The 24,085-nt window shown below is 39.3% G+C and overlaps 1 protein-coding gene across 2 annotated transcripts in view; it reads left to right on the forward strand.

Annotated features, from left to right (window-relative positions):
- Positions 1-24,085, forward strand: part of LOC5567380 (RNA-binding protein Musashi homolog 2) — a 190,939-nt gene that overhangs the window by 54,335 nt on the left and 112,519 nt on the right. For both annotated transcript variants that reach the window (XM_021853082.1, XM_021853084.1), the window contains exon 3: positions 15,447-15,467. In XM_021853082.1, the coding sequence (XP_021708774.1) occupies positions 15,447-15,467 (21 nt within the window). The remainder of the gene's footprint in view (positions 1-15,446; positions 15,468-24,085) is intronic.

The raw sequence follows: 24,085 nt of genomic DNA on the forward strand, positions 1-24,085 counted from the left end.
GTCATTACAGTACTGACCCGATTTTGCCAGCCCCTTTCCACGAGAAACTTTTTGCGGTTATCGTTTCAAAATCTAATATGTTCGAATATCTTCTATCAACTTGTTCAAGTTACTATGAATATGCAGAACATAGGCTAGAAAGAACTTTTCTTAAATTATGTGCACTATGAATGGGAGCTGAATAACGTTTTGAAAAGGGACTGACAAAATCGGGTAATCTATGAATAATCAATTATGTAAGAAACTTCCTGATTTTAATGTGTCTTATGTCAATTTGATCCATTATTTTGAATAAATTAGGAAGACAGTTCGTGATGTTTGTACACATTTTCTTTGATTTTAATATCGAAGTAGAGTATTCCTGTTACTCCAACACGTCATGTGTTTGATACGTTTACGTTTGTATTTTAAAATTTCACCTTAATACAGTCATTATGTTTCGAGAATCCACATTTTAAAAAAATAATCCAAGCTCTAGTCTCCTAATTTAGAAAAACCCCAACTAAGCTCAACACGTCCTTCTGTAGACCCATTATAACCTCATAAATTTTACGTCGGGACGAATGGGCATTTTGTCTTAATAACAATAATCCAACCGGATGGGCTATCACACCGAGCACTGCGCTATTTTACTTTCGTTCAGCTGCCTTCACCGACTGGGTCGTAAGAGCAGCCAGCAACAGGCCGGCAGGCGCAGCAGGGCCATCTGCCTCATCCTGCTGGTATCAAACACCTGTATCTTATCCTTCTCTGTTGATACCTGTATTAATGGCAGACTACTGCCCCCCTCCATACCTTGTTCCTCTCTTGTGGAGTGGCAGCCGATCCCCAAGTAACAATAAGAAAATAATTTTGGTCAAGCAAACCAATTACTGCACTACCAAACCATTCAACACACTATACCACAGACAAGCTGGCGTGATACTTACGAAATTTCAAACTATCACACTTCAAAGTTTTCACCAACCACTCTTCCATATCTTACAATCAGAGGCGCTCGCATCGTTTTCCTTCGTGTATGACGTTTCTCGTTAACGCCATCTATAGGTCTTGTTGAACATAATCGTATTTCGTGCAATATAGCCACCAGACAATGAATGTTTGAATTGGGCGATGAATTTTAAAGGGAATTGTTCTAAGTGTTACGTCTGCTTGTCTGTGATCATACGATATAACAACTTCGTCCGGGGCCCAAGAGGTCGATCCCACTGAGAGGATAACATGCTGTTTTACATGAACACTGTGTATCTCCCCATCGTAAAATGTGTGTAGGTATGTTTCGAACCGGCAGCTGACCTGACCGTGTGCTAAGCCCTGGCCTTTGTTTTGGTTGGATATAGTGTTTGGGGTCCAGAATAACCCGAGTGGAAGAGCTTCGATGACCACCGCATCGAGTATTTTTGTTTTTGCACACCTAGCCAGCCTAGCCACGTGACAAAGCAAACATGGGGCCACCCATAATTCTATTGGCTTTGGACGTGTCACTGGTCCTCCCCACCCCCCTTGTGAATGGGTGAACTGGCGGTATGTTGATGATGGGCAAACGATCAAACGAGAGCTGTCGGCCGTCCAAAAGCTGGGAAATGGATCCTTCTCAAAGAGATTATAATATAGGATTTTCTACGGAGGGGTTTGCTACTAGTACAAATTTATTATGGGAGAAACTAATCACTCCATCCACCGCTGATGAAGCCATAGGGATTTTACGTGCCGATGCGCTGTCGTTCATCGCCATGGGCGTAGTCAAAGGGAAGGATCAGGGAACCTTTACAGGAATCAATTTTGTGTTGAATTATTTACAGCACTCTTATGCGTCATTTATCGGAGATATTTGGAATCTAGCAGTCTGAACTAAATCTCACATAAAAGCATTCGCAGGTTTTATCAACAGTTTTTAGTAGATTTTGTGTGTAATATGTCAAAGATCTGTTTTGTAGCTCAAAAGGTATCTGCCAAGGAGATTCAATATTAACTTGTTGTATTTAAATAAGTCAGTCCAGAAGTTTTTCGGAGAATTCTTCATGGCATCTCTTATAGAAAGCTATGTGGAGCTTTCTCAGAATACCACTTTATATAGATATCTTTTCTGAAGGGTTTTCCAAGAAGTTTCTCTAACTACTCCGTGGATTATTCTATGAATCGTTCTTGGAAGTACCTCGAATTTCTCCACCGAGTCTCAAATATGCCTTAAGATGTTTATGGAAATGACTCTTAGTATTCTTCCAGAAGTTCATTCATGGATTTCTCCTAAAATTTTTTCCCGACTACTTCCAAAATTATTCTACAGATTCCTAATGAAACTTTTTTCGAGAAGACACAAGAAAATTGTTTCGTGATTTCTACAAGGAATTCTGGCCAAAAACATACTGGGAAGTTCATAGGGATTTCTTTAAGTATTTGTTTAGGATGGCATACTTAAGAATGTTTCTACATATTCTTCAATACATTTTTTTGTACATTCCTTATTAAACTCGTTCAGAGATTTTTCAAGTATTAATCTGATGGCAAATTTAGGATTTAGCACACATTTTTCAAGAAATTTCTTCGTTCATTCCTTCTCGAATTCGTTCAGGAATTGTACAAGAATTCAGTTTTTTTAATGCTAACACTATGTTTACTATGTTAAGGTGTGACATTTTCGTTTTCAGCCGTGACTATTTTGCAGTGCAACATTGCGCAATAGGTGTCTTATTTTATTCTTGATTAATTCAGAGTTTCCCAACCGGTGGTCCACGGACCCCTAGGGGTTCCACGAAGCCACTCAGAGTCATTTTTAAAGATTGGTGAATGATTGTAAAAAATACCTTACCTCGCTTGCTTAGGATTTTGAGTATTTCAAATATTTTACATATTTTGCTTTTTATCTAAACAATCAATTGGTCGGCGTTAAGTCAGAGGGGACCAAGTACAAAACTTGGGAAAATTGGATTATTCTCTCATTAGATGCAAAATTACCTTACCTCCATTACATTTTGATCAGATTTGATGAATGATGTAATCTGCGAGAGATATGCAATAAATTTACTTTGGATGATCAATAAAAATCGATAAAAGTGTGCAGTCAGAGTGGACCAAGTGCTTATTACTATAACAGCGAAAATAATCAGCGCGCTGAGAAATATGAGGAAATGAAGAAATATTTCAAGAGATTTGTCAGATTTTTCGTCATCGAATGATTCTTCTACCTATCCATCAATAGAAATTTATAAATATTACCTAATTCGATGCATTTGATTTTGATTTTTGACCATTTACCATATTTGGATGGGTGGTCAGAAATTACAACAATTTCTGTGCAGACAGAGTGGACCAAGTGTTAAAAAGCAATAAATTGATTGATTCTTGCATTTTTTGAGTCAATTTCAGAGTCCGATAGAAGTTTATGATAGTTCTATGGTGTATGTATGGAATGCCCTAGGACCAGCTTAATGGACTAGTATATTTTGGTCTGTACTCAAAATTTTCACATGGTCCACTCTGACTGAACGCATATTTGAATATTTCTGTTGAATATCATAATGCCACTTATTTCGGTATTGACTATATGAATTATTAAATAATGTTGAATACTGGTGTCGATGGATCTTGATAACCTGTTATCTTAGAGATATGCACCCAGTTTAACGACGCAAACATTAACTGATTGTTATTTTCCAAGAAATTGTTCAGTCAGAGTGAACCAACTCACTGAACGGTGGTCTTTGGTTCAGTCAGAGTGAACCAAGTACACATAGTCCATCAAAAAATCGTTGCATCAGAGGTTTGGATTATGATTTTTTATGATTATCACTTCGCATTATATTGTTTGAAATTAACACAAAGATGTGTAGAAATACTGAACCAAAATTTAAACGAGTTAAAAAATTACAGAGGGTTAGACTTTAAACCCATTTTTCTCAAAATATGAAAAATGTCACTTGGTCCACTCTGACTTAACGCCGACCAATTGTAATATAAAGTTGTCTACAAATACAAACACAACTTAACCTCACTGGCTGCCTGGAAATTCAACTACTATTGTTTCTAAGACCCCGAAATATCCGAAGGAAATTATCGGCATTTTCTACCTAATATTTGGCAGATGTTGACAGCTCATTGGTTAGATCCTTGTGAAATTTCTTAAAAGTTGCTTGGTGATTTATTGACGAGTCGGCAAAAGTTCGAAATTTTCACTATTTCCACATAAAAAAAAAAGTTCATCCGAAGACACCACCCAAGTAACCACTAGACCGCAAATTCGCTTTTTTGGGCTTATAACTCTGTTATACAGCTAATATGGGGCATGTCAGCAGTATAATAGAATTAAAATATTATTTGGTTACTTGGGCACCGATAAAACCTCTTTTGAACGCGTTAAAGAAAAAAGCATCTGAAATTACATACATTTGTAATATTCAAAAGTATCTATAAACTCAACATGGACTATAGTGCATCTTAGAAAAAAACTTGCATTTTACTTACTCTTACGAAGAAAAAGACCTTAAACATCTTCTTTAAATTTTAATTATTTCCTTAATTTTAAGTGTATATTCTGTTGTTGATGCCAAAGTCCAATCTAAGAGTCATTGTTAGTATTTAAAGATTTGTACAAATTTTGAAGGCGTTCCACCAGCTTGTCTTTCATATTCAAGAAAACTTTTAGACCTTAATAATCTTAGCGTCAGATAGACTTCAGATCTGTTGTTGAGCTGATGACCACAATTGAATGGGAACTTCTAAACCTGAAAAAACTCAGGCAAATGTATCACCATTCCATCTTATCAATTTTTAAAACCAATTAGCGATCCATTCAAAATCTTCTCGAGAGCCGCAGGTTGGTGACCACCAGTGGTGGAAATGTTCGCATCACGAAGCACCTCACGAGTGTTACCCAACGCAAAACAAACATGATAGACTCGCGAACAGGCTTGGTGTAAGTAAGTTTGTACCCGCCTACTGGGAAGAATATACCCAAAAGAAATGGCAAAAAGTTCGCGAACATTTACTCGCAAGTAACCGAACAAGGTGTGATTTATTATGGTTTTGACAGACAAATCGATTGTATATCCATCAAATCTACAGTAAACTCCAAGTTTGTAGACAAAGACCTTTAGTAAAATATTTTAATTTTTAGGGGAAATATTTAATTTTTTGTAGAAGCGCAATTGACTCTGAACTGCTCCGAACACGTTCACGATTCACTTTTGCTTCGTTTACTCGCGAGCACGACATATGCGAGTAAATCAGCACTCTGATGCTCGGTAGTTTTTGTTTTGTTTTCATTCCGGTTCAGCAGATATGTTCCTCACTTTCCATCACTGGTGACCACTGACTTTGAAAAACTGTTTGAGGTATATCTGGAGGTATTAAAAAGTTATTCCTGGTTGATGTTTTGATGGAATCTATCTTAGAAATTTCATGGAGGAACTGTATGAAATCTTCATATATATAAACCAAAGGTCACCAATGATCGTTTTTGTGTGAAATTCACGAAAGAACTTTTGAGATCGCTTACCCTCCTTGCTGGATGAAAATCCTGGCTCCGCCCTTGTCCATCGCTATGACACTATGTGCGGTCGGAACGTATAAATACCCATATGATAACAACACAGCCGTCCTTTCTGCTTAAGATCCGCTTCTCAGTAGGATAATGTGTGTGTATGCTGAAGTGTGTATGCGCTCGAAAAGCTACGGAACCTAGACTCGTTATCCTGATGGGGGAGTTGTGTAACTTATCCCGTTCAATGACGATGACAACAGAATAGGTGCATTCAAAAGTGAAAGAGCTGGGATTTATTTTTTCGAGTTGCTTCGCAAAAGCGGCGGCGGAAGTGGATGGAACCCGCCCACCCTGTGGAGGAGTCCAGTTGCGGATAAAAGTTTCAACCGGAAGGAAGACCCGGGGGAGTAACGCAGGAACATTCAAGGTTGAATGTGATTCAAAAGTGGAGAATAAAAGTTATGAAAGAAACGAAATCGTGAACGTCAGAGAGTAGAGTTCATAATCAAATGAAAGAGAGTGGGACGACGAAGCCTCTGAGCCCGAGATGTTTCACCGCGTTTGTTACGTACGGAGAGCTTTTTAAATCGTTCACCTCGTGTGAGGAGGATGCCGGTGCAGAGTCAGGGACAGGGGGTTTCAAAGTAAGTTCTTTGTGTTTTCGCAGGCTTACGTTGTTGGTAGTCAAAGAAACACTGAATACTTATGCCAGCCTTTGAAATGTTTTTTTTTTTTTTGAGAATGTCGGATTACTGGAACTGTGTGTTTCGAAGGAAAGTTTGTTCAGCTCTCTGGCTGACGGCGGATTCGTGGGTTCTTAGGAAAAAAGGAACTTTCCACCATGAAATAGGTGTAACTTTCAATGGACAAGTTCCACAGAGCTATTGGGATTGGATTTGTCAAGTGGTTTCTAGAATTTGGAAGAAAATCGTTGTGCACGCTTGGCTTTTAATCTGACTAAAAAAATAACACAGCGGAGGGAAAATAGTCTTCTCGCGCGTCTCGAAGATCAAATTATGTGTCTCCAAAAAAATTTGCGTTGAATCGATTGACGCTCTTAGAAATATTCTAGCAAGTCACAATTTTGTGCTACAGGTCTTCACGGTTGTTTTAAGTTTTATCGATTCACTATCGATTCAATATCGATTGATTCAAATTTTTGAAAGTGCTTGCAGTCTTCATACAAAATTCCTCATTTCTTTTATATGGCCAGATACAATGTTCCAAATCAATAATTTTTCGAAAACCAGACGCATTTGACATTTTTAAAAACGGACCTAAAATTTATCAGATAGTGGTATTTTGGTGCTTGGTACAATAACTCGTTTCGCTGTGTAATGTTCATGTAGATGATGTTTTTCCGTTATGAGTTTGACATCATTTCATCATATCGATGTGCCAACTCTGTTTGAATGATTATCTGTTAGCTTTTTCAATCTATCAAACAGAGTCCTGTTTAATCCCATCAAAGGATCTCATGTGTTTTTTTTTTTTTTTTTTTTTATTTCGTTTATTTGAAAGGCTCAACCGCCATTTTTAGCTTTACGGAGCCGAACTGCTTTTTATAAAGAATTCCCACAATAAAAATCCCTTCCCGTTTTTATTAATAATCAGGTAATCAAATTACACCAAAGGATCTGCGTTGGAAGAACACTGGTCCGAACAAACTTTTTTCTTCTCATTCGCTTTTCGAGCTGACAGCCGTCGCTTTGCCGATCCTATACAATCGTCAATTGTGCCGGCGCTGGATGATGATGAATTGTCGGTAGAGTCGTAGTGCGTGTTGTCCATAAGTTTGGTGCCTTCTTCTTCAGCAAGAGATCGTCTAGCTCGAGCTATTATTTTCCCGAACGTATCGGGGGATGATGGCGCTTGATCGTCGGTAAGCGGTGGAAAGTCGGAGGGACGAAGTGTTGATTCAGTCGATAGTGGTGCTGGTGTAGGTAGTGTTGTTTTTGCGCTTGGTGCGGCAACCGTTTCCAAGCATTTCTGCTTAGGATGGGCGGCTTTGCCACACAGCCGGCACGTTGGTTTTTGGCCATTGTACACACAAGAGGTTTGAAATCCGTTTATTGTGATGTACGAAGGTATTGGTTGTCGCAGCCTGATGTGCAGAACTCGCACACCATTGAGCACTCCGGGGAAGTAGTGCTTCCAGCGTTCCTTTGTGATGGAAGTTACCGTACCAAATTGTTGCATGTAATTATGCACGGTGGCGTTGTCCACAGAAGGAGGGAGATCTTGCACTCGGACTACCGTTATTCCACTATCAACATAGACGTGGATCGCAAATTTCTTGTCACCGCACCAAAAAAAGTGCGTTAAATTATGTTCGGTTTCATACCGACAAGCAGCTTCAATACTGGTCAACTCGATGAAAACGCATTTTCGGATGTGATGGAACTGAATTTGCTTCACCTCCGATAACTGCAATTTCAGTTCTTCCATAATAAACTTATGCACCTTTGCGGCTTCAGGTCGGATTGGAAGCACACTGAAATCCACAACAATTGTGTTCGGTCGATCCGGATTCATTGCCACTATTGTTATGCGAGAAACGAGCAAAGCAAAAGAAACGCGTCCGTTCGGTAGAAGGTTTGGCTATCAACTGATGATCTCATGTGTTGTTGTTGTTGTTGCTCCACTACCCTTTCTAGACCCATAATGAGTTTCTTCAGAACACGTGACTTAATATGAAACTCAATTATGTCGCTTCTGACATAGGTATGTACCTAGTGGGTGGGATACTGGTTTTTCTGGTCCAGTGGGATTCTTCTTCCTGTCCGACAGTGTGCTCCCTTCTCGAGAGAAGGAGTAGATGAGAGCGATAAAGTGCTGAAAACGCAGTCAGGACCCAATGGAAACCCAATTCCGCCCAAGGGGGTGATCACCAATGATGATGATGGGGATGGTGTGGGAGATGGTCATTTGTTGAAGATGCGTAGGTGATACAGAAGGGAAGCAACGTAAGATGTTGAGATTTAGTTACCCCTAGCAATGATTGTGATATGATGTGGGCCGGAAATATTGTAGAACAAAGTAGGAAAACCAGTAACTGCAACTTTGATGTTTTCTAACTAATGCGAACAATTATGAGCAATTGACCTGGCACTTCTCTGGAAACCTTGAAATATGCTTTGCTTATGATGTAAACTCACAATATTTCAAAAAAATCTGTCATGTATTCGTACATTAGCTCCTGTTTGACATACGTAATACAAGTAACATTCATGGATACAACACATTTGCGCGAACGGCTCCCAGGCCAGTCCCTTTCCTCGTACTTTGTAGTTGTATACCTCTCACTTGCTTCTATCTTCCATTCTTAACCTATCACACTCAAACTATTCGTTCATAGCAAACGCTAGAACCAGAGACGGACGAGAAACCGTTTCCCTAACGCTTCCATTCTTCCACGCGCATGCCTTTTCTTACGCCTGATACATAGGCAGTCTGCTAACCACAAAAGCAAACCTCTCTGCCATGCCTTTCCCCCAATCCATACACTCCCGCATGAACTGGCTTAGATGCAGTGGTATATACGATCTACGTGGAAGCCAGTATAATGCATCATCAATCCCTCCCCCTTCCCCACATTGGTCTGCATTCTGACGTGGCAGGCACCATTGTCGCTTAAAATAGAAGATCACCAGCACTTATACACTGAGGATGCCTGTTAGTCCCAAGCAGTCATTCGGTTGGTTTCTTGTGTAAGTGCAGCTGATCTGGCGATACTGGAGTAGCATCCACGGGCGGCCAATCAAGCTCATGCTCAAGCTCAAAATAAAACTAATTTTCTTTCTGTTGAATATGTTTTTCTGATACCTCGATGGTCCCTTGGATCGCAGTTGCACTGGATTTGTGTATATCGAGTAAAAAAAAAATGGAGTAAAAAAATCATCATGGCCAGGTGCTTCCATATTTTCTATTTGCGAATATTTTAATTATAAATAGTTCTCACTTTTTCCAAATCAGTTCCCTCAGAACTATCGAGAACATTATCTTGCATGATAATGTTTTCGATACCATGAGCAACTTGAATTTCAGTTGGACTATAGAGGTCTATATTTAAATTACGCGCGCTTATATAGAATGCTTGAGGATTTTAGTTATTGGTTGATAATATTTTGTATTCCTACCTCCAGACCGAAATTGGCTTTTTGATGCTTTTTCAAAATTCTAGATAATCTCTGAAAAGGCTTAGAGTCAGGATCCAGTTGTGTGATCTTGTTTCCAACTGCTTGAGGATTTTCGTTATTGGTTGATAATATTTTGTATTCCAAACTCAATATCGGGTTTTGATGTTTTTTTTTTCAAACTTCTAGATAATCTCCAAAAAGGCTTAGAGTCAGGATCCAGTTGTGAGATCTTGTTTCCAACAGATCCAGTCAGTTGGTTTGGTTCGCGGATGACGCAGACTTTATTGGCATTTGAAAAAATGGCAGACCTGTACACTCGCTTGAAATGTGAGCTACCTTGCTGAGAGCAAATAGCTAAATGCTGAAGCACATATTTTGTAAGCATCAAATGTTTTGTGTACAAAACTCTTATAAAACCGGTATTTGGCAATGTGTATTTAAATCACGTGTTCGCTTAACTCTATGGAAAACTTATTAGTCGAAAGATCTTCTGATTTTGTCCCCTTTGGCCGTTCTGAAATAGATTCTTTGGCCATCAACACTCATCAGTGCATTCCAAAATAATGGTTTTAATCAACAATTTTATAGCTGATCTGTAGATAAGAGGCAATCAGGCAAGGTTACCCCAAATGGCCATATCCAGAGATTCTTTCCGAGGTTCAAAGAATTCTTCTCTGACTATTTAAGGAATCTCAATAGATTCTTCTGAAAACATTTTTACAGATTTTTTCTAGGTATGTCTTCAAAACATATTCCAGGAAATCTTCGAGAAATTTTCCATAGATTATTCTTAGGGATTATTTCTGAGATCTAAGTGGTATCTCTAACATTCTAGCAGGACTTCATTTGATTTTCTTCAAAATCCACATGGATAGCTCCATAACCTCCTGCTCTTTTTATGCTTGCTAATCCTCCAATGATCCCCTCAGTAATTCTTTAAAAAAATGTCGAAAAACTCTTATAGGGTTCATTTCATTAGCCGTTAGAAGATTTCTTTGCGTAATGTTCCAGCAACTCCCCAGACAACCAGAAGTCGCATGAATGTTCACGTAATAACTCGTTAATTCATACAAATTACATGAAATCCGCAAAACACGGTGGATAAAATCGTCAGATTGATGAGTTTTCTCGCATAAAACGCTTGTTTTTGGAGTTCATTTGTACATTTTGTTTCGTCCCGTATACTCGTACAAAGTAAGTCGAATCAATCCGTAGCAGCTGTCAAGTAAACATTTGTTATTATACGTTTAGTCGCATAAGAACACAGGTTAATTCGGTAGAAAATTTTTACTGTCGCATTGAATGCTATTATTCATCACATAAAATATGCACGTATATCGCCTCCACTTTTATACGTAGAAAACCTTTTCGCGACATCTTATAAGTGAAATTTTGCACATACAAAGCCTCCACATGATTTCATTATGCGTACATTTTGGTTGTCTGGGTTAGTAGAGGTTGTTGCTTACTCTGTCAAAGTTGCCATTTTGTATATCATACACAAATTCGTGAACTTAAACATGAAAATCCTAGGACGTACCGCAAATTGCTAACCCTAATTATGGTTTTCGTCCATAACCATGGATGTTACCACAAGGCATCATTGCTACGCATGGCACATTAAAATTGTGTTTCTGAAAGCAAGGAAGCTTTGGCATAAAGTGAGTGTGCTTACATATCCGTCTAAACTTCCAATTCTGGATAAAGCAACGCTTGCCTCTTTCGCATGTACACATATTTTAGGTAAACACTCTTCTGCTTTCATGCTCTTACACATGCCATATCGGCAACCGACAGCAAGGAAGCACCCATGAATTAAAGATAACCCCGGTCCCACTCCATCATTGGGTTGTTGCATTTCAGCGCAGTAACTCTGAAATTGAACTCTTCCATTCATTTGCAACATTTGTGTTCTACTCGGAACCGACACTCGCGAAGAGCAGCAAAGTAGTTCCGCCCCAGATTCTCCACTGCTTTGATGGATCACTTGCTGGCTGGATCACACTCTACAGACCGCCTCGGGCCCTCATTTACGACTTAGTTCGAGGGGGGAGGGGTCAGGAAGGTGTTGATTGAATCCCCACTGTCAATCAATAGCACAGAGTGGGGCAGATTCCCACGAACCCTCGCATCAGCAGTAGCAGCATTTCAATATCCCTGGCTCACGTCGTTAATTCCCGATCTGAAGCGCTAAACAAAATTTTAACAACTTGTGTTATTCATTCAAAAAATGTAACAGAGTGTGTTGTAAAAAAGCTGATGAGGCGTTCAAATAATAAAAAATATAGTAAAATATACACTGCCTGTAAAATTTTAACTGATATAGTTGCGATCATTACAAAATTTTAAAACGTTTGTTAAATGTAAAAATTAAATAGAATACCTTTTAATTCATTTTTGATGTATTGTTATTGGGGCCTTCCTTAGCCGAGTGGTTAGAGTCCGGGGCTACAAAGCACAGCCATGCTGAAGTTTTCTGGGTTCGATTCCCGGTCGGTCCAGGATCTTTTCGTAATGAAAAATTCCTTGACTCCCCTGGGCATAGAGTATAATCGTACCTGTCACACAATATACGAATGCGAAAATTGCAAGTTTGGCAAAGAAAGTTCTCAGTTCATAACTGTGGAAGTCCTCATAAGAACAGTAAGGACGTAATGCCAAGAAGAAGAAGATGTATTATTATTAGGAGTGTTATTCTATTTTTATGATCAGTGCTGGGAATGGTAATAGTAGTAGGCTTGAATTTCGCGAATCACGTGGCTCTTCCTAGTACAGTAGTTCAAAAACGTGAATCTCATCAAGTAGTCTATGTTGGGTCCATGAATTTCCTAAATCGGTAGTGTCATTGAAGGCTCTAAATGCGGGAAATGAAGCGGGAAATAGAACATTTTTCCACAGTAATTTTGGGTTGCCCTTAGCAACGGATATTTTGCAATTTTCAATGCTTTTTACCTACAGCAGCGATGGGCGTGAGTTTCACTGGCTTCGCAGACTGATTGTCTCTGCTTGGCTACTGTAGAGTAAATTTCTGAATTTTTCCCAACCCTGTTTATAATATTATAAAAGAAAAAAACCGGCTTTTTAAAAACCAAACCACGATGGGAGTTGAACTCAGGTCTGCGACATGTCCACTTTGGCCGGTGCCTCTATAAATGAGGCTATTAATGCATATGAGTGAGGGACTGGTTTAAATCGAAGCAGTTCTACATTTTTACAACTATTTCTGATTCAGAAAGATGTCGGGTCCGAGTCGGATTAAATCCTAACCGATATCAGACCAACATCAGATTGACATCGGATAAAAGTTGGGTCAGTGACGGGTCGTTAATAAAATGTGGTTTGGTAGATGTCAATGCAAAGTTTGCAAAACACGCATCAATATTGATAGAAATATCAACAGTAATTATAATAGTGTTCCAGTTTTGTTATACCTTTCCGATCGGGTTACTTCCCACAAAACGCGCATACCCTCGCAAATGATGGTTCGGTACGTGCGAATGTGTATGGCTTCCGTACGTTGGTAGTTGGGGTTATACGACGGCACTGCTGCAGCCATTGAATTCTTCGAATGGAAAAATCGATCGATTTTTCTCCTGCTGTTTTGCAAATCCACCCCCTCGTCGTCGTCGATCTGAATTACCCATGCCTGGGAGCCAAGCTTTTGAATAGAGAGCGGTTGCGAAGCACTGACTGAAGGTAACGAGTGTTGGTCCTGCCTGACCGTCCAGGTGAATACACGAAGCTGCTTTCTTTCGATATAGAAAATCTTGCAATTACCTGTTCATAATAAACTGTATGTATGCTCACATAGGAAATAATAATCCATGACAGGGGTTTCGAACCTTTTTCAGCACATTACTCTTGATACAAAATTGGATGCTGAGGTTTTCAATATACAGTTCGTTAATGCTTCGTATGATGATCAAGTAGAAGATTATGATATAAAAAAAAATATCTTAAAGCCACCACCAATAGTTTTAGTTTTGAATTCGATCGAAATTCTTGCCATACCTTTGAACTTTCATTTAATTTATGTTCGAAAATCAAGAGCTGAATGGAATACATATAAAAAATCGATACATCAGTAGTAATCTTGATGTTAATAATTCTTTGCAAACAAAATTTAGTCGCATTTGCGAACCTACTATGAAGATAGGCTAGATGGAGAAAAAAATAATGAAGGAACGTTTTTGCAAACGAGAAACAAACTTTATGAAATAAAATTTTACAATTGGACTCTGGATATGAGCTTTTTCGAAAATTATTTTACATTTAGAAGAAGCCTCAAAGCCAATTCTTATATTGAAAAAGTAAAATAAAATATTATCAACTTACATATATTGCGAAAAAAAAACTCGCAAACTTTCTTGTTATGACACCAGGAAAAAAAAAATGAACTGTTACGGCAAATAAACTGTAATATGTTGTTAACAGAATTCTATAATAGCTTAATTTTGTTTTACCAAATAAGGGTGATAGTATTGCCTAGCACAGAACACCCAATTATTTGTAATGAATTTAATTTTTAAAATAGTACCAATGACTGAAATTTGTTCGATGAAAGCAAACAAAAATTAGAGAGACGTCAATCGGATTGTCCAAAAACTAAAAATGAAGACTTCGTGGTTTGGGATTCCCTGGTTTGTCCGTTTCGATTGCAGATAGTGATAGAGCGACACCGTCCAAGATTGCTAACAGTCGCCTTCACCGTGGGATCCCTCGGTTTGGGATACCAAAAACGAGAATCAATGTGAGATTACACTCGTAAAAAGGGGTTTCGGGATGGGATATCCTCACGTGTATCTTTATTTCCTCTCTTTTCGGTGGAAAGGACCAATTTGGGGTGGTATGTAGTTAGAACCTAGACCTTGGCGGTGGTATACTTAATGCTTCTTGAGCTCTTAAAGCTCCCTTTATCCCTCTGCATTATCTGTTCATTTGTGTTGAGTTCTATTTATAGTTCTTTGCTGCTTCAACCTGATTGGAGCACGTGATGCATGATTGTTTTGCCAATAGCAGCAAGCACATTGGAATCCGAAGCGAATGGAAAACTTTTCCACCGAGTGTAATTAACGCTTAATTAACAAACGTGCATTTTGTCCAATACATGTGATGCTTAAATTTTCATTCGTTCGAGATTTCGCTCCTCTGTAGCCAGATGCTTTCTCACGGGTGGAGTAACTAACCACAGCTTTCTGCTCTAGAAAACATAAAGTAGAACTAGAAACCATCTACACGTACATGTCGTGTTGGACGTTGGTGATGGAAACGGTATGTTTATGTACTCCAGCCTTGCAATGTATTTCACCTCTGAAAGTTGCACTGCTCCTGATTGTCGTTTGTTATATAGAGTTTTTAATTGATAGACAAGTGACAACTTACCTATTCTCTACTATAATACTATAACACTGCTTGCCTACCTGTCAGCCATGTGCACAAAAACCATCCGTACTAACCTCTAGTTGTATAACGTTCATGATAAAGCATCTACACAGCAAAAAATAAATTGTAATATCACGTCGTTTTCGATGCACATCACTCGCGTCGCGAATCTTGCGTAAAATTACATTCAAATGGTTGTACAAACCTGTATGAAACGAAGTAATTGATCGATCTACGTAGTTACAATGATTCAAATGTAATTTTACGTGATCATTACGACGCGAGTGATGTGCATCGAAAACGACGTGATATTACAATTTACTTTTTGCTGTGTACTTTCCCATCAAAATCTACACCATCCTTGCCTTTGCCCACTGCAAGAAGATACAATTATAAAACTTTGTCCTCTCTTGTTCTCTTTTCTCTGTTTCTTGGTGCCGATATAGATTGCATGGAACTACTTTTAGGTAAGTAGCCCGTCCAGAGATTGAGTTTATCGACCGTAACAACTGCCAGAGCCATTAGTTTTTTTTTCGATCCGGTTGCTAATCAACTGTTTTCATGCGGTGTTGATTTAGTGGGATTGGTTCGCATTACTCGTGGTATCAATCTGGGTGGAATCTGTGAAAATGGATTTATTTGGTCGATCTTTCACGTCACCGACAGTAATCTTAGCAACGTAAGAAATTGGCAAACGAATTACAAAATGAAAGTCCTGGATCGTTTGCCAAACTGAAAACAATGCTCGATTTATCTATTCCCCAACAACAACGTTTAAGTCACGCCATAAATCCAAAAATCCAAAAAATAATAGAACAGACGCTTTTCTGGGAACCAAACACCGGCAGCTTATATTTGCCGCAAGCTATAAAAACAAACAGAAACCGAAGAGATTGGTGGTTCCGGAAAATCCTGCTCTAATTAGTTTCCATTCAAATTCGATTGCGTGCCTAAATATGTTTGTATTATCTAGTCACGGCTGGCAGGGAAGCTCTTTTACAGTCTCTGACTATTAGCGTAATCCATTCAGTGAATGATTACAGAAATGAAGCATGGCAAAATTGGGTGAAATTACTTTTTCCGGTAATTGAAACCCACGTCAATCTATTGACGTGATTTTACTGCAGGATACTTACAATTTCTCCAAAAAATTTCTTACGAAAGGAATTATTATGGAATTCTGGTAGATATTCCTCGATAAATTCTATTTTCTTCTAAAAATTCTTCCCGAGACTTCTGTTTCAATCGATTTGATTGCCACAGAGCCTCTTAGTTGAGTGTTCTTATGAACACTTCCTTTACTAACTAACTGGGAGCTTTATTTGCCAATTGACCATTTTGGCACTCGTCTATCGTGTGGCAAGTGCGAAGATATTCTATGCTCTTAGAAGACGAGTAAATTCTCAACCCGGAAAATCCTCGACTGGTGGGATTCGAACCCACGACCCTCAGCATGTTCATGCTGAATAACTGCGCTTTTATCGCTACAGCTATTTTCTTCACAAAAAAATTCCACAGTAATTAAATTCTTGAAAAAAAAAAATCCTTGAGTTATCACATCGATTGTAATTTTTGCAATAATTCTCGTAAACATTTCTGCAGAGAATCTTGAAGCAAATCATAGAGACTCCAGAGATTCCTGCGTGATTCTTTCACAAGGTTTTCAAGATTTTTTTCTATCATTATTATCGAGATTTTTAGCTCTGGGCTAGTTCATTTCAGGACCAACGGGTGTACTTTCCCTTCCGAAGGAAGTCGGCACCATAACTGTTTAGGTAAAAGTGACTATATCTGGGATGGGATTCAATCCCTGAGCCTTGGCGTGAGAGGTGTGAGTTTTAACCACTACACCAGGCCCGTCCCCATTATCAGAAATTCATTCATTCCTCGAGAAAGAGCTTCAGGAATTCAGTGATTTCTCCAAAGGCCTTCCAGCATATATTTACTGCCCCGTAGATTCCCCCATCCCTTGAAGATTTATTTGGGATTTTATGGATGAATTATCCTAGGAGAAAGCTCTGGAGAAATCAACGAAGTAATTCATGGAGGTATCTTAAGATAAAATCCTTTGAGAAATCCTTAACAAAATTTTTAAAGTTACATGAAGAATTCCTGGAAAAAATCATGAAATGTATTGCTAAATTTCGGTAAGAATATGTATAGAAACTTAAAAAAAATCCTTATAAAAATCTTGGAAGAACCTCTGAAGTGATTTCTGGGCATTTTCTTAGACAGGTTGTGTTACTGAAGAAGTTCTGAATCTTGTAGCAAATACCAAGAAAATCCAACAAACCATCATCACTGCATTGCATCAATGCATCAATTCCAGAATAAATTTTGGGAACCTAAGAGACATTTTTGAAAAACATCTGAATTAGTGCATCATGGATTCTCCAATGATTAGTTCAGGCATACATTCAATGACTTCTCTAGGCATCCCTTCAGTTATTCATCTAAATATTATTCTGGAACTTTTTCAGATTACTCCAAAGTGTCCTCAGGGATTACTTCGACTGGTGGGGTTCGAAACCACGACCTGCAGAATGGTCTTGCTGAATAACTGCGCGTTTACCGCTACAGCTATTTGGGCCACCAAAATATTCCAAATTGAATTCTAAAAAAAAACAATCCATTGATTAGATTTTTTGCAATAATTCTTGTCAAAATTTTTGCAGATAATCTTGATGCAATTCATAGAGGCTTCAGAGACTTCTACGGGACTCCTCTACTGTGTTTTTAGGAATTTATTTAAAGATTTCGCAAGAATGAAAATCAGGAATTCAGTGATTCCTCTGGAATTTCGGCCTTTCGGAATACATTCACGGCCCCTCCGATTCATCCATTAGTTCATGGGCATTTCCCTGGATCAATTCCCGGAAATAATTCTGGATAAATTTCTTGAAGATTTCTTTGGAATTTGATGGAGGAATTATCCTTGGATGAAGCCCTGTAGAAATCGACGGAGTAATATATGGAGGTATCTCAAGATAAAATCCGGAGAGAATTCCTTAACAAACATTTTGAACATACAGGAAGAATTCCTGGAAAATATCAACATGAAATATCTTGTTGAATTTTCATAAGAACATCTATGGAAACTTAAAAAAATCCCATTCTCCCAAGGATGCTAACAGAATTTCCTACAAGGATTCTTCCAGTAATTTATCCAACGATTTCACCAGTAGTTACTCGTATAGGATATCTTTCAATAATTCCTCCAGGATTTTTTCTTGGTAAATTCACTAGTTTTATTCCAGGGTTGAAAAAAAAAAAACGTTTTGAAATTCTTCCAGGAAATCTTTCTAGAATATCTAACAGAACTCCCATGGATATTTTTATCATCAGTGATTATTTCAGTCATTTTCATAAGGATTCCTTGAATTCCTTCAATAATTCTCCCAAGCAGCAAAAAATAAACTTTTATATCGTCAAACATTTCAAATGCAAGTAGGAAAAAATAGCAAGTCAAATTGTCCCATAATGAAAACTACAGATTACTCGTCTAAGAAATCCCCCGAATATTTCTCCTGAAAGAAGGAGTTAAGTTTTCTCTTGCAAGAGTATCATCAATGATTACTTTAGGATTTCTTTCAGAAAAACCTCCCGTACTGCATCCAAGAGTTCCAATAATGTCCAAACAATTTCAATGACAATATTATAGAAAAAAAAAACACTTAGGGCCGATTTCTTCACCTTCGGTTACGCCGTAAACCACGTTTACCCACACGATTAAATCAGGTTTAAGGCATAAGCGGTGGTGAAGAAACCGGTTATTAATGATTTGAGTGGCTGCTTGGGCACGTCAGGAGTTAATCATCAATATTAACCTCCTTTTCCCGAGCAGCCTAGATAGCCGCGTAGTGTCGGTAGCGGTTGTTTCAACTGGCTAAGAATTAACACTACGGATTGCCTGTTCCGGTGGTAAAAGTCCACCTCACAGGTGACCCCTAATTTATGGTGTGATGCGTACCGTGCCTAAGAATGAATGGTTAGGGGGGTCTAAATAAAACCTAACCGCAAACGGAGCCTGTGGGGTACCAGGGCGCCCTCCACAGTATTGAGTCCTTCCTGTGCTACCCGGAGCAATGGTGCAGGTGACCTTGTGTTTCTCCGAGATAATCGGCTGCCCTTCTTCAGTCTCTATCTTGAGGCTTAATAAGGGTGGGATTATGAATATGTTGACATTTAATTTAAATTATCACCTATATGGATTCGCATTATGCGTTTTACACAGTGTATTCTGTGCTCTTTCGCCTTTGGCGACTTTAAATAGATACCGATCTGGTTTTTTCGTTGCTGGTCTTTTTCGTGCTGAGATTGCAAAAAGCTTAATCCTGCCTAGTTTGGGTAGTGGCTACGGTTAGGTTAGCTCAGATCAATCTTCAGCATAAAAGAACAGCAACGATCAATCTTTGCAGACTCATGCAAAATGGTGCAGCCCAAGTGGCGCTAGTTCAAGAACCCTACTTTCGTAGAGGGAACTTCTATCTAGGTAACCTTGTGGACCCAGTTTTTGCTACTTTTAGCAAGCTTGAAATGGCAAACTCGCGCTCCATGCCCCGCGCATGCGTGCTCGTTAATAAAGCAATCGTTGCTACACTCATTTCTGAGTTAACTACCAGAGATGTATGTGCTGTCACAATCGATGTTTCTGTTGGTGACCTCAACAGGAAATACGTCTATTGTTCGGTATATTTACCACATGATGAACCATCCCCAACGGATGACTTCAAACGAGTTGTCGTACACTGCGTAACAAAAGGCCTTCCGCTGATTGTGGGCAGTGATGCCAATGCTCATCACATCATCTGGGGCAGCTCGGATATCAATTTGAGAGGCTCCAGTCTGATGGAATACTTAAGTAGTACAGACCTTGGATTACTTAACATAGGCAATCGCCCAACCTTCATGGTTTCTAATAGAGAAGAAGTGTTAGACATAACGCTCTGCTCGAATAGAATCAGTCACGAGTTGACGAATTGGCATGTATCAGATGAGGAATCATTATCTGATCATCGCTACATCTTCTTTGAACATTCAAATGTAACTGCGCAGACTTTGCGTTTTAGGAATCCCCGGTCAACAAACTGGGAACTCTACATTGAATTGGTTGCGACCAAATTTCATGGATATTCTCCGTCCATTGAAAATCCAAGTGATCTGGATGATGCCGTTGATACTACAACATCCTACATTATGGAAGCTTTTGAAGAAGCATGTCCTCTGCGGTCTGTAAAGACTACAAGAGGGACCCCATGGTGGAATTCCGATCTGACTAGACTCAGGAAACAATGTAGAAGGAGTTGGAACAGACGCCGTTCAGCTGGATCAGAGTCGTTCAAGTCAGCTCGCAAGGCTTACAAGAAGGCTCTTCGTTCTGCTGAACGATCCGGCTGGAAAAACCTTTGTACAAATGTTTCCAGTTTGAGTGAAGTCAGTCGGTTGAACAAAATTCTTGCAAAATCTAAGGATTTCCAAGTGAACGAAATTCGCTTACCTAATGGTGACTTTACTTCTTCCGATGAAGAAGTTTTAGAATGTTTATTCAATACACACTTCCCCGGATGTGTGGACATAGCATCTACGGATGAATCAAATGTCTTTTCATGTAGTTACGAGTCTCTGGCCTCGGCTCGCAGTATCGTAACTACTGAATCGATTCAATGGGCACTTAATAGTTTTGCTCCTTTCAAATCTCCAGGAGCGGATGGGATTTATCCTGTTCTGCTCCAAAAGGGATTTGAGTTTATCAAACATGTTTTGAAAAAGCTACTTGTAAGCAGTTTTGCTACCGGGTACATTCCCAAATCCTGGCGTGATATTACTGTAAAGTTTATCCCAAAAGGAGGACGTGCGTCGTATGAGGAAGCGAAGAGTTTTAGACCAATCAGTCTGACCTCTTTTCTTCTGAAATGTCTGGAACGGATTATCGATCATCACATCCGTGATGTTTATTTGGCAAACATGCCTCTTCATGTGAATCAACATGCTTACCAATCTGGAAAGTCCACTGTGACTCTTTTACACAAAGTTGTATACGATATCGAGAAAGCATTCGCTCAGAAGCAATCGTGCTTGGGTGTTTTCTTGGATATTGAGGGTGCCTTTGATAACGTGTCTTTCGATGCCATATTGGAAGCCGCACGAAACCATGGGCTACCTACAATGATTACCAATTGGATTCATCAAATGCTCAAAAACCGACATCTCTTCTCGACATTGCGTCAATCAGCGATTCGAAAATTGAGTGTTTGCGGATGCCCCCAAGGGGGAGTCTTGTCACCACTTTTGTGGAATCTCGTAGCAGATACGCTATTGAGGCAACTCAATAATTGCGGTTTTCCAACTTATGGATTTGCCGACGACTATCTAGCTCTGATAGTTGGTATGTGCATAAGCACCCTATTCGACCTGATGCAAAGTGCTCTTCAGGTAGTCGAGAGTTGGTGTCGCCAATATGGCCTTTCGGTTAACCCGAATAAAACATCTATTGTTCTTTTTACGGAAAGACGAAACCGCGATGGAATTCGACCTTTACGTCTTTTTGGCACTGAGATTAATGTGACTGATCAAGTAAAGTATGTCGGAGTCATTCTAGATTCCAAACTTTCATGGACACCTCACATTGATTTCAGAGTCAAAAAAGCTTGCATGGCCTTCGGTCAATGCCGGCGAACCTTTGGTAAAACTTGGGGCCTCAAACCCAAATATATCAAATGGATTTACACAACAGTTGTTCGACCAATATTGGCATATGGATGTCTTGTGTGGTGGCAAAAGGGCGAAGTGAGAACAATCCAATCAAAATTGGGCCATCTCCAAAGGATGTGCTTGATGGCGATGTCTGGTGCGTTCTCTACAACTCCCACAGCAGCGCTCGAGGCCCTTTTCGACGTTGCGCCACTACACATATATCTTAAACAAGAAGCACTTTCTTGCTCTTACCGTTTATGGGTACTGGATCTACTGGAGAAAAATCCAGTGAATCGTAGATCTACACACACTTCGTTGTTTCCACTTTTGGTGAATTGGGACAAAATTGTCCTTGCTCCAAGTGATCTCACAATTGCTTGTAACTTTCCTTACAGGACATTTACCACACAATTCCCTTCACGGGAAGAGTGGACGTCTGGCTATTTGGAAAGAAGTATATCAAACAATATAGTATGTTACACTGATGGCTCCCTTCTTGAAGGTAGAGCTGGTGCAGGAGTATATTCTCGTGAGCTAAGGCTGAATCAGTTTTACTCACTTGGTAGAAACTGCACCGTTTTTCAGGCGGAAATATTTGCTCTTATGTGTGGAGTGCAATCAGCACTTCAACAGCGCGTAATGGGTAAAGTCATATACTTCTGTTCAGATAGTCAGGCTGCTATAAAAGCTCTCGCTTCGGCCAACTCAAGGTCGAAGCTTGTTATCGCATGTCGAACTCAAATTGAGGAACTGAATTCAGTCAACTCTGTAAACCTTGTATGGGTACCTGGCCATTCTTCCATCGCTGGAAATGAATTGGCTGATGAGCTAGCTCGCGATGGAGCATCGCATGACTTCATTGGCCCTGAGCCGGCTATTCCAATTTCGAAGTGCTGGGTGAAGCTTCAGATAAACTCTTGGGCGGCAACTCAGCACAAGCAATATTGGAATAGTTTGGAGTCGTGTCGTCAAACAAAATTGTATATTACTGAGCCATCTCCAAAGGTGGCGAAGTATTTAACAAATCTGTCAAAGCAGAATTGCAGTCTCTTGGTCAGAGCGTTGACAGGCCACTGCCGACTCAACTATCACATGGCAAATATTCAGCGTGCTGACTCATTTGTGTGTGATAGTTGTGACTCCGATTATGGAACTTCGTATCACCTGATATGTAACTGTCCAGTTTTTGCGCAAATGCGATTCCAATTACTTGGTAAACACTTAATAAGTGAAACTGAATACAGAAGCCTGAATCTTCAGGACATCCTGTTATTCTTAACCCGCTGTGGTAATGAGCTATAGGCTCTCTTTACGCTCACGCGTTTTGCAGTGCCCTTTTTAGGGCGCTGTTCGAACCCATTGTGGTATGGAGCTACATGCTCTCATTTCGCTTATGCGATCTTCCCTCTTCAAGGGACCCACTCCTATTTCCTCCCATCTTTCCCTTCCCTTTCCTCTCCCATCGGGTAGATGATGAAATAGGCTCAAATATGGCGATGGCACAAATCTCCCAACTGGTGGGGAACGTGCCTTTGGAGCCGGCCTTCTGATACCTGATACCCATGGATATTTTTATCATCAGTGATTATTTCAGTCATTTTCATAAGGATTCCTTGAATTCCTTCAATAATTCTCCCAAGCAGCAAAAAATAAACTTTTATATCGTCAAACATTTCAAATGCAAGTAGGAAAAAATAGCAAGTCAAATTGTCCCATAATGAAAACTACAGATTACTCGTCTAAGAAATCCCCCGAATATTTCTCCTGAAAGAAGGAGTTAAGTTTTCTCTTGCAAGAGTATCATCAATGATTACTTTAGGATTTCTTTCAGAAAAACCTCCCGTACTGCATCCAAGAGTTCCAATAATGTCCAAACAATTTCAATGACAATATTATAGAAAAAAAAAACACTTAGGGCCGATTTCTTCACCTTCGGTTACGCCGTAAACCACGTTTACCCACACGATTAAATCAGGTTTAAGGCATAAGCGGTGGTGAAGAAACCGGTTATTAATGATTTATCTGGGGAGTTTTGTTTTGCAAAACTTCTGAAAAAAAAAACCCGTTAAGGAACTCCTGAAAAAATATTGGGATGAATCTTTGGAACAATTTCTGAAGGTGTTAGATAAATTTCTGGTTGAAATCTTAAAGAAATTCAGAACGAACATTTCAAAGGGAATCCAATGAAACTTTCTGAGGTATCTGGTATATTTTTGGAAGATATCCTTAGTTATTATTACTTGAAATCTAATCCTTAACGTAAATCTTAGTGGTAATTCAAGAATGAAGTCGGAGAAGGCAGATTACTTTCTTGCGAAATGTCTGATTGATCCTTCAGAGAAACTCCTGAATGAATCTCTGGAGAAATCTCTAGGGGAACCTCTACAATAAA

This window comes from Aedes aegypti, chromosome 3 (genome assembly GCF_002204515.2).
Source record: "Aedes aegypti strain LVP_AGWG chromosome 3, AaegL5.0 Primary Assembly, whole genome shotgun sequence".
In the NCBI taxonomy this organism is placed as follows: domain Eukaryota; kingdom Metazoa; phylum Arthropoda; class Insecta; order Diptera; family Culicidae; genus Aedes; species Aedes aegypti.